The following is an 11,424-nucleotide window of genomic DNA, read 5'->3' on the forward strand; positions in this document are numbered from 1 at the left end:
TTTGAGAATTACCCACATTTCATGGTTCCCTATGCATTGGTCGCTGTGCTGGAAGCCGCTGTCAGGAAATTCGATCTCGAAGCCGCGCCGTTACTGGAAAGGGAATAGATCGATGGAGAATGCGACTGCGAGAACGAGTGCGAGTGTGTCCGTAAGAGTCGCCGCTTCCCGTGCTGGATGTCGCCGATAACACCAAGTTCATACAAAGACGGACGAATTTGTCCATCGACACAAGGCAGCTTTATATTACGCACCTTCGTCTACGTGCGGAATGCAGGGAGACAGATTTCTAGTGGCTCTTTCCGACGCGGACAAACCACGATCACAGTCACATGCTCGAGACTTATGCCTGACCCACTGCCCGCTCCGTTCTCCAGCACACACATACATTGCGATGCTCACTCAATCTCAGAATGGGTATACCTAAGATCCTAATCATCGGCTGCGGCGCTGTTGGTCTTTCGCAAGGTTATCATCTCTCATTCGGCACTTAGATAACATATCTGGTACGACCTGGGCGTATTTCTGCCTTCCAGTCGCCAAAGAAGCGCTACGACTACAAAGATAATGCACTGCGAATCTTTGACGACTATCGGGTCATTGAATCGCCAAGCGAAGTTACTGGCGAGGACTTTTACTGCATCTTGGACACAATGGACGGATGTACAGCGCGCTCAGAAGGTGGCATGTCAACATTGAAGGCTGTGGGTGAACTGATCTGCAACCATCCAACGACGTTTGTTGCATACAGTGCCATTGGCCTTGACATGACAGACCACTACGTCAACATAATGGGAATACAGAGAGATCGGCTTACTTTGGTGGGAAGTATGCTCGCACATCAGCCGACAAAGAGCATCCCTCTATCCGAGTCCGCGGATGCCAACTTGGCAGCTCAAGCCGATATTCTTTACTCGTACAATCGCGGCAATTACGGCTTGATCGTCTTCAATTCACAAGCAAAGCTTACGAAAGCATTAGGCGAAGTGTATAGCAAGCACGAGAAGCTCCGCATCCAAACAGTACCAGGTTTCGTTGGGTCGTCCGGTACACTATTGGGTATGCTACAGTTGATCAGTTGGTGTATACATGGCTTCCAACCGTTTGAGCACTTCCGAAACAATAAGGGCCTGTGGAATCTCATGCTCCAGGCGCAGCACGAGATACTGACCCTGTCGCGGTTCGGATTAATGGGATGGCTGTTGTCTTGGCTGATAGGGTCTTGGGCGACAGTAAAGATGATCATGGGCCCAGTAGATAGTGCTCTGCCGTTGCACTATCATATATTCAACGCGTTTCACCATGGAGAGAAGGTTATCAAGCAAGATCTCAAGGTACTAGAAGATTTGGTGGTTGAGGGGGTGAAGGACATGTGATGGTAGCATTGAGCGAGATCATCCGGATGGCGGAGGAGAACGTAGCGAAGAGGATGCCATCATCTTGAGGGCCTTGGGTGGTCGAGAGGTACATGAGAGGTGTTGTTAATTCCAAGTTGTCATACCAGACTGCGCCATTGCATTCCAATCAAGGTAGCTACACCTATTTCGATTTCAATTGGTAATCGAGATTCGGCGAGGACGGCTGAATCTAGATATCTTAGCACGTGTATAGCTCTTTGAGGTTTTTCTGCAAAAGGATGATATGAGAGGTCAAAGGACACAGCTTGAATTTCCTACTACTGCCTTCCAATGGACCACACGATGCTGGGCAAGGATGCGTCTACATATCGTGATAAAACTGTAGCTGACTAGGTCTATTTGCGCATCTAAATTCTCTGATTCGACCGCTCCACGTCTTCCCTAGTCTTCTCCACACCCAGAAGCCATCCAATCGCCAAGATCTGGTCTGAGAAGGACTTCTTCGCCAGTTCCATCTCCCAAAAAACGCTAAAACCATGTGGAACACCGGGGTAAACATCCAGCTTCGTCTTCACTCCAAAATATCGTAGTACTTGTTCGTAGATAAGCCCGTCGTCCCTCAACGGGTCCGCACCGCACACCTGGATGTAAACTGGTGGCATTCCACTATGAGGTGCAGTGTGATTAAAAGGAGAGAAGTCCGCGGAATGCACATCAGGCTGGTACGCAGCCAGCATATAACCTATCGTACCCTTGTTCAGAATCATGGCGTTCTCGTTTTGATCCCTAGAGAACCAGAGGTTCTTGTAGGCCTGCGGCACGATCTCCTCGGACAGCAGCCATGGTATAGCGAGAGAGAGGCCGGTGATGGGTGGTGATAATTTACTGGAAAACCACTTCTGAGCAATGACCGCTGCAAGATTGGCACCTGCAGAAGCGCCCAGTAGAACAAAACCTTTAGACAGGTCGGCGCCGAGCGCGTTGGTATTTTGGGAAAGCCATCGAACGCTATCGTAAGCATCGTGGGCAGCTGTGGGAAATTTATGAGTTGGTGCCAGGCGATAGGAAATGTTTACCGCTACAGCTGAGTAGAGGTTCGCAAGGACACGAGATACTGAGCTCAGCTGAGTGTTGTCACCTACGATGAACCTGGTTGTGGTGGTTATTGACTGACCGACGTGTTAGGAAGAGGGCAATGAACTTACCCTCCGCCATATATCAGCACAATTAGAGGTTTAGGCTGTGTTGATGCGACTTTAGGGCGAAAGATGCGAATCTGCGAGGCTGTGCCGTCTCGGAGAGGGATATCAACGACTTCTCCCTGGTCAAGGGTGGGATCAGGAGGTGGCAATTTAGAGAGAAAGTTGTTGAGGTTCTCTAGCCCATCGATGTTATGTTTCTGCTTATACTGCGTCGTTGTTAAGGAACGTACTGGCATCCCGACAAGACTCTTACAGCTGCCAATTCTGAACTGGAAATAGATAAGGTTAGCAAATACAAACTATGATTGTGAAATAGATGAACAAGTTGCTCGTACTTCTCCACTGCAAGTGTGGCGACTTTGTCTTTAGTATCATAAGACATCTTCTTTACTTTCGAAATGGTACGCGAAAGATAGGACTTGAACAACAAGGTTGCAATGAACTCAACAATGACATGCCATCTCGAATTAAATACAGTCGTACGGACGAATATCTGATGATTTACTGCATGCACTCGAAACCAGATATGCGAAACGGACAATAACAAGCAGCTTTGAAGCGCGAGCATCCAATAGGCTACTGGGTTGCAAGCTTGAATTCTGGTGCGAGGCTTCTCGGTCTCGGTCTCGGCTCAAGTACGTTGTGTCTTTTTTTAGTCTGCGGATACCCAGTTAGCGCGACCGCCCTCTAGCATCACCAAATTGCTCATGCAATAAGTACAACGAGAGATAAAATATTGAGAGCCTTACTACAGGCAATGACTGTTGTACTTACTTGATGGTGTTTCGGAGACAACTCTCCCCATCGCGCGCGGCTAAGCTCGGTTATCGAGCTGGAGAACGTGTCTCTTGATACGACCCAGGTACCCTACTTGGCCTACCCGAAACCTCTTTTTGCTGACTGCGACTCCGTCGCAACGATCAGGCCAGATACACATACACCTTGTAAGGACGCACGGATTGGAGTATCAAGGGCTTCTCGGACACAGAACATGGCGCGTACCACGCTTATCAAAGAAGGATCTGATGAGACTTACGAACACAGCATCGAAACTCTTCTCGATTCGCAGCCGTTAACACATTCACCCCTTCCGACATCCTAGGCTTCAACGCGCTGTACTTTAATGCACACCAAGCAGTGGTTGAAAGTATGTCGATCAACCCGGAGCAACGCCCTGGTTACGGACGGGCGAGGCAAAAGGCGAAGATGGAGTCTGGAGAGTCGCAAAGGCGGCTAGGTATAACCCAGTCAAACAACGCGAATGGCAGCAAAACTGACGATCACCTCGAAGCTTCCTCCGCTGGAACTCAAGCATTGAGACATATGATCCTCTACCTAAACATCGGAGATGAGCTTCGTTTTGTAGTTGAATAACTACAATGTCGATGACCGGTGGATGTGTCCAATCTGAATGCGCTGCTCAATGTCTTGTGGTCTGTCGATCCGCGGTGGAACTGCCATGCTATCTTTTCTCCGTTGCCTCCACATGTCTCTGTTCTCCTTCAACTTTTTTGCCTCCGGATGTTCAGTCGTAGATATCTTTGCTAGTGCAGCCAAAGCTTCTTCTGTCACTCTCTCGCATTCTTCAACTTTCCCGAGCGCGTTGTAGACTGTGGCTAGCTCTATCAGACCGCCGATCCTATCAGGATGAAACTCGCCTCTTCCTTGCAATGTGTAACGCTGTCGCTCAGTAACATCAACCAGGTATGTCTCTGCCTCGGCCCATCTTTCTTGAAGCACCCAAATTCGGCCAAGATGATAACGACCCCAGAGATAAGCTATGTGACCTTCGGTTAGATTGCGTGCGGCGATAGGTAGGCCATGTTGGATGAGTGCTTCAGCTTCATGAATCATACCCATCTTGCATTTCACAAGAGCGAGGTTCACCATCGCAAGTAATGTGTATGCATGCTCCTTGCCAAGTTTTTCCTTCCGGGTTTCCAAAATCTTGATCATCATATCATGCGCTTCGTCCAGATGTTGCTTGTTTCCCGTCTTGGTGGCGGAACTACAAAGGTGCTCACGTGCTTCGAGGGTGCGTGTGTGTTCATCGCCGTGCACCCTCTTCATGCCTTCCGATGCTGTGATAAAAAGTTGACGGGCTCGATTCACATGCTCTTCGGTGAAGAACATGAGCAGAGTCCGGCCAAGCCAGTCAATCGCATCTAGGGTGTCTTCTTGGTCGAGACCAATCAGCCTAGTCAGACCCTCGACCGCTTCTTCTTGAAGAAGTTTCGCCTGGCTAAATTTGCCTTGTAAGAAGACCGATTTGCCAAGGTTAAACTTGGCAACCAGTGTCTCTCGGTGATCAGCACCTAGGTATAACACACATGCGTCTAGGACTTCCTTTTCTAGTTTGGCCGAGTCCTCACTTTGTCCGAGATTGTACAGGGTTGTGGCCAGTAGACGGGTAACACGACGAGTAATAGGGTGCTTCAGGCCCAGGATCTGAGTCGTGAAATCTTTGACTGCAGTCTGCAGTCGCCTAGCCTCCTCCCACCGTCCATTCTGCATGTACACCAAGCTGAACTTGGCATATGTGATAGCTTTGTCCCTATCGAAACCACCTTCAAAAACTGGCAATGGATTCATTCTTGCCATGCGTTTGTCTCTCATGCGTTGCTCTATAGATTGCTGACATTGGCGTACATGGTCGACATGAGGCAGGATATATTTCCGAACGTCTTCCTCTTCTTCTGTATTACCAAGCGGCGGAATGAGGATGCAATGTGATAGTAGCATTGCGGCGGCTTGAGACCAAACTGCTTGCGCTGCAACACTCATGCCAGGTCGCTCGCGGGCCCACTTGTGCACAAGAGGGTGCATAGAGTAGCTGTCGCCATTTTGGCCTTTGATTATAAGTGAGAACTGGATCAGCTGCCGTAAAGCTATGCGCAGTCGATCCTCATCGAAATTCCTCGTATTTCGCCCATCTCGGATGATCTGTGGTGGATTAGAATTAATCTTAGGGGAACAAACGATGGGACGACCTACAACCGGAAGGACGGGTGGACTACGATTCTGGTAGAAATATGCAAGAACCAGGAAAGCAGTTTCTTTGCACCACGTTGACCAGTCGCGTATGGGCTTAGCATCCTTAGACTGGCGTTCATTGATCTTGTCTTCAACTTCTTTCTGGTGTTCGACCTGGGCGTTCTCGACAGCTCGCTTCAGTAGGTCGTATCGAATGTCCTGGTTGTGGAGAAATGCGAATGTGTCAAGCAACTGGAGTGCGTCCCGAGACGCTCTAGTTCCTCGCTTCTCGATAGCTTCTCGATTCAGTTCAAACGTCGAAAAGACGCTCAGCTCGTCAGCGGCGTCTTTGTCTTTCACTGGAAGTCTGTTTTGCCTTGTCAGTTCCCATTGGCGCTCGTAGTAGTGTAGATATTCGCTAAGCCTGCAATACTCTTCACGGATAGCCCGACCTGCATGCGTGATAGCCAATGCAAGATAACCAAGCGCTTTGGCAATGGATAAAGCGATGCTGGATACGACCGTGTCCCATGGTTCTGACTGGCCGGCTGCTTTCAGAAGTAGACTGCTTGCATCGCTCGTACTCAGTCCTTGGAACTCGAAGTATTTTTCACCAGCTGTACCGTAAGCCTTTTTTCCGGGATCGCGGGTTGTGACAAGAACGTGACCTCGGTTCCCTCGTGGAAAATAGTTGGCAAGCTTGAGGTCGGGGTCGTCGGCGTTGTCGATGATAAGAAGCCAAGGAAAACTGAGGTTAGATAACCAATGAAGCGCAGCGTTCTCGTTAAGGTCCACTTTTCCGATCTTTGATACATTCTGGGAGAAGGTCTGTTTCAACCGCGATGGGCTACTGCCGTCTACCCAAAAGACGCCCCAGAAGCTAGAGGTAACCTGTCAGCAGCAGTATATAAACTTGGTGCCATATAACAACTCACTATTGTCGATTGTCTTGAGCAAACTTGGAGCAGAACTGCGTCTTTCCTGCGCCTCCAAGCCCGTATACAACGAAGCGCTTTTGCTCTGCCTTTGCGATCTTTTCACCCCGTTGCTTCCGAGAAGGAGCTGGTAAGAACCAGCTTCGCAAGCGTTCTGCATAATCCTCACGACCAGTATAGAATGGATCAACGGGCTTGGGAATATCGAAATGTTCGTTCGTCATCGAGGCATCGGTCTTTGGATTGTGCGCAATGTTATTGATTGCAATACCGAGCTGGTTCACAACTGACACCGATTCTATGTTGAAGTCGCGATACTCCGTCGTGTTGGCTATGGTCTCGTATGGAGGCAGCGATGAGTGCTGCGCTTGCTCCATTCGATTCTTTAGGTCTCGAAGATCGGCAACCAACTGCTCCAACTGAGCATTTTGATCCTCATGGTTTTGACGAGCAGACTGCCTGCATATGAGTCAGTGGTAGCTTCTTGATTAGCAGATCAACTTGCATTGAAATAAAGCCGAGCAGCATTTGCAAGGCTCCCTGGTATGTGTTGATCTGATCTCTAAGTCCAGAAATCATGCTGTCTTTGCTTTTCTTCCTCCGCGACTTGTCCAAGCTATCGAACCTGCCAGTCGCCAGCCTGTGATCGCCGTATATGGACTTCACCGAAGCCTCGAGTTTCTCGGTAAGCTTCTGTCCATTTTTGAGAGTCTGTCCAGTGCTGGTCCAAAGGCTCCTTTCGTCATCCCCCATCTCAACGTTGGTGACATTCTTAAGGTACTCCTTTTCGAGGTGACCGTGCACCTTTTGTAGACCTTCGACCTCATTGATTAAACCTTCGATGTCCTCGTCAATGGTCTTAGCTGCTGCTTTGATATCTTTGAGATACTTGACAAGTCGAAATGCAACATCAGCAATTCCTATCCCCGCAGCCACCAGCGAAACAGGATCAGCCATGATTCAAGGTTATCTCATGACCAGTCGCCATGCGACAAAGGGAGGCGGGATTGCTCGTGCGAAGGCCGTGGAGATAGTTGAGACACGCAATAGAATGCAATATCGTCAGAAAGCAGATCGAGAATGTCGCACTGAACAGAGAAGCCGTCGTATAACACAGAACGCAATAGCCTTTCTCGATGACCCCAGTCGGCTGCAACAGGGGTTCTCTTTCGCTGACAAAAGGGCAAAAAAGCGGCTGGAGTCGCAAACATGCATGCGGAGAAGAGCCTCCATCTTCTTGGATGACGACGCACTCAGCCGATAGCCGTCGAGGGAGGCATCAGGCAAACTGTAAGAGGGTGCGGATGTGACATTGCACAAGGCAGAGCCGACGTAAGACGCGTTGCGAGCCAACCGTAACCGAAGGCGCAACCGATGGCTTGACTAGCGTCATGTCATTGGTGCGCTACGAGGCTTAGCGCCCGCATGTGACGGCCCCCAATCTGCCACATTCGATCAGTCTCATGCGCTGATAGGGAAGGTGAACCACTGCGGTACAACTGGGCTGAGACTGTTATTCCCTTCAATTTGGGGGCGGATTTACAATAGCAGAAGCCTTGTTTCGACGTTCTCACACCAACCGCGCTCTGCCGCAAAGCAACTCTACACATCGCTATCGTTGAGCGGGCGACGGATTTGCGGCCATGGACATATCATACGTTGATGTTAGAGGCAAAACAGCGTCCAAAAGTATAGCCTTACTTCTAGTCGTTCTTAGCCTTGTAGGCTACAAGATCTGGAAACGCCAGGTCATCCGTAGGGTACGCACGCCCGAGTCATTCCATCGTACTGTTGCTGACATGGGGTAGGAAGAAGACCAATATGCAGCGCAAATGGGATGCAAAGCACCACGGAGATGGGCAGCGAAGTGGCCGGAAGGTCTGGATCTGCTTCTCAGGGTTGGGCAACACGCAAGAGCGCAGACTATCCTTCAGTTCTTCTTGGACGTAGTGGAGTCCAGTGGTCCTACTCATGAGCAACAATTGCGTAGGTGTCTCGGCGGAGAACGGAGCCTTTGGAACTGACGAGTCACAGTTGGAGCTCGTGGCATCAATACAGTAGAGCCGCGCAACATTGAGGAGGTTCTTTCCGCACAGTTTGAGGGTTTGCAGTCCATTTCCCCCTTGGATGCCGACATGCACTGACACTTACCGCAGACTTCAGCCTTGGGCTTCGACCCAAGCATTTTGCTCCATTGATGGGAAGTGGCATTTTTACCCAAGATGGTGCAGCGTGGAGGCATTCGCGGGCACTTCTACGGCCTCAATTTACGTCCAACCGCTATCAGAATTTTGAGGAGATGAAGAAATCGGTGGAGAGCCTCACGGATCAAATTTCTCCCAACAGCGTCGTGGATCTGCAGCCGCTATTCTTCCGTTTGACTTTCGATACGACTACATTCCTTCTCTTTGGAAAGACACTAAGCTCTTTGCAAAGCAGCGATATCGCTGGCAAGGAATCAGAATTTGCGGCAGCTTTCAACTTAGGCCAGGACTACTTATCACATCGTGGCCGTTTGGGAGACTTGTACTGGCTGGCCAATACTCCCGAGTTCTGGCGGGCTTGCAAGACTTCGCATCGCTTCGTCGACGACGCAATCCAGGACGCACTGGAAAATGCGGATAAGTCAGAGCCTGAGAAAACAGAAGACGAGGATAAGAAGAGCTACGTGTTCATCGACGCGCTCATCCAGGAGACTCGGAACAAGAAAGAACTCCGCGATCAGTGCTTGAACGTTCTCCTGGCGGGCAGGGATACGACCGCATGTTGCCTCAGCTGGACTTTGCGCTTGCTGGCTCGACATCCTCAGGTTCTGGAGAGACTACGTAAGGAGATCGATGAAGTGGTGGGCCTTGGAGAAAATGCGTCTCAGCCAACTCGAGTGGATCTGAAGAAGATGAGATACCTCGATCTGGTTCTGAAAGAAGTACTTCGCCTCTACCCATCGGTGCCGGTAAATTCTCGCGCAGCACTCAAGACAACAACGCTTCCTGTTGGAGGAGGCCCGGATGGTCAGTCCCCAATATTGGTAAGAAAGGGCGAGGCCGTCGGTTATTGCGTATATGCTATGCATCGCCGCACGGACATTTACGGAGAAGACGCACTCGATTTCCGCCCCGAGAGGTGGGAAGATGGAACGCTGTTGCGCGATGTGGGTTACGGGTATCTACCCTTCAATGGAGGGCCACGAGTATGTCTAGGCCAAGAGTTCGCTCTCTTAGAAGCAGGATACACTGTGGCGAGACTGGTGCAAAAATTCCCTTTCTTGACTGTTCCGCAAGATGATCCTGTTGTCGCGGTCGGAAAGGAAAAGCAGATCCTGACACTAGTGGTCGCTTCGGGAGATGGATGCCGTGTGCACATGCGCTCGTAGAACAAGATGAAGTTTTGACTTATAACAATATTATAACCCGCGAATCGTGGCCCGGGTAATGGGACGGACTGTTGCAATACCAGCCAAATCGGCGTATGAAACTGTCATACTCATTGCTCCATATCGGTATATTGTGGTTCCGTGTATTGCGGGTGATGCAAAACTGCATCCAGTGTCTAGACGTTCTGGTCCATGAGGCGTTCGGAGGAATCACAAGTTCTGAGAATCGATTTCATCTCGTCGATCGTGATATCGAGGAGTCAGGCATCGCCTTACTCATGAACGTTTATTCGGCGATAGAGCTGTGCCCGGCAAGAGTCTATCGGTTCGCAACATTGATACGATAGTGGCGGGCTTGTGAAGGAGTTGAAATGATGCTAATAGATTCGTATATCTCCGAAGGCGAGGTAAGTCTTGAGGTCGATCGGCGGGCGTGGTGCTGCTGCACAGATTCGGAGGTATGATCGCGATTCCTCGAAAATAGAAGGTATTAGAAATCTATAGCACTGGGTAGTAAGTGAGCTTGATCTTGGCCATAGTTCCCTCTGAAAACCGCGAAGGGTGTGTGCGGGAGGCTAAGGTCAATCGTGACAGCTTACGAAGATTCAGGCGTAAGTCCCGATCATCTCACTTCCTATCCGTTCTCCCAATCCCCTTCAGAGTACTAAGCTCCCTCGTTCTTGTGAGAACCGCAAGCGGCTGGCCAGCTATGGGTCACAGCGATTCGAGGACGGATATGGGAGTACGATGGCGTTCGTGGTTACGGTGATCACAACTATGCACGACCTTGCAAGCTGTTATGGTACCTAGTGGCATGGTTGAGGTATCGCCGGTTTATACGACGATAGGCAAGCGCGTCTGGGGACAAATATGCGTCATTGTGCTGAATTGGCATAACGCGCTCGGCCGCGAATATGGCAGTCGCAGTTGTTCAAAACGTTTTGAAGGATGTTCTGAGTACATGGTCACGCATTACAACACGTATTTGAGACGAACTGTGAAAGAAGATGTTGGGTCGAAAGGGTTGACTTCAGTCTAGAGTCGCGCTTGGTGTCGGAGATTAGCGCCGGCTAATGGCGCGTTCCGTGCGTGTATTGCCAAGCCTTGCACATCTTCCACTATTCGCTGTCTCCGATGAGCCTCATTCCTTCGTCCACTTACGCCTTGCTGCAACCACATAAAGCGACCGTTCTTGAACCCACTCCCATCGCAGCGCATCTACGAACATCTGCTTATGCTCACCACACGGGACGCGACCAGTTGGCCTAGACCTCCGTAAGCTTGCCATATTCACGATGCATTGATTGCCGCGCATGCCGCTTACTGCGCATGTACGTTCGTGTTCAAGCTTCGCTCCAGACGGCACGCAGGTCCTGAGCAGAGTACCCACTTGCTTCGAGCCTATCTTGAGCGGGTTGGCCGTGAACACGTCGCGCTACATAGCCCGCGTCCGAGGAAAGAAACAAGACCGCCCCGGAAATGCTTCCTCTGTTGATGGCACGTAGCTTATGATACCCCGCTTACCCTTCGCACCCTGCTACCAATCCGACCGCCTGGGTGTAATAGGAAGGCACGTTCGTAGC

At 50.2% G+C, this 11,424-nt stretch overlaps 4 protein-coding genes across 4 annotated transcripts; 2 read left to right on the forward strand and 2 right to left on the reverse strand.

The window, feature by feature from the left end:
• Positions 1 to 653: 653 nt before the first annotated feature.
• Positions 654 to 1,376, forward strand: AA0111_g10609 (hypothetical protein; the record flags this gene model as incomplete). The annotated part of the gene is made up of 1 exon (XM_028644379.1): positions 654 to 1,376. The coding sequence occupies one exon, from the start codon at positions 654 to 656 to the stop codon at positions 1,374 to 1,376; it is 723 nt and encodes a 240-aa protein (XP_028501838.1).
• Positions 1,377 to 1,765: 389 nt separating this feature from the next.
• Positions 1,766 to 2,796, reverse strand: AA0111_g10610 (hypothetical protein; the record flags this gene model as incomplete). The annotated part of the gene is made up of 2 exons (XM_028644381.1): positions 1,766 to 2,507; positions 2,564 to 2,796. The coding sequence occupies 2 exons, from the start codon at positions 2,794 to 2,796 to the stop codon at positions 1,766 to 1,768; spliced, it is 975 nt and encodes a 324-aa protein (XP_028501764.1).
• A 1,138-nt stretch (positions 2,797 to 3,934) lies between these two features.
• On the reverse strand, positions 3,935 to 7,425 carry AA0111_g10611 (hypothetical protein; the record flags this gene model as incomplete). The annotated part of the gene is made up of 4 exons (XM_028644382.1): positions 3,935 to 5,503; positions 5,555 to 6,413; positions 6,469 to 6,927; positions 7,094 to 7,425. The coding sequence occupies 4 exons, from the start codon at positions 7,423 to 7,425 to the stop codon at positions 3,935 to 3,937; spliced, it is 3,219 nt and encodes a 1,072-aa protein (XP_028501763.1).
• A 686-nt stretch (positions 7,426 to 8,111) lies between these two features.
• Positions 8,112 to 9,841, forward strand: AA0111_g10612 (Cytochrome P450; the record flags this gene model as incomplete). The annotated part of the gene is made up of 4 exons (XM_028644383.1): positions 8,112 to 8,228; positions 8,277 to 8,454; positions 8,503 to 8,571; positions 8,625 to 9,841. The coding sequence occupies 4 exons, from the start codon at positions 8,112 to 8,114 to the stop codon at positions 9,839 to 9,841; spliced, it is 1,581 nt and encodes a 526-aa protein (XP_028501843.1).
• Between the last annotated feature and the right edge of the window lie 1,583 nt (positions 9,842 to 11,424).

The sequence above is a fragment of the Alternaria arborescens genome, assembly GCF_004154835.1.
Source record: "Alternaria arborescens strain FERA 675 chromosome Unknown contig_37, whole genome shotgun sequence".
Classification (NCBI taxonomy): domain Eukaryota; kingdom Fungi; phylum Ascomycota; class Dothideomycetes; order Pleosporales; family Pleosporaceae; genus Alternaria; species Alternaria arborescens.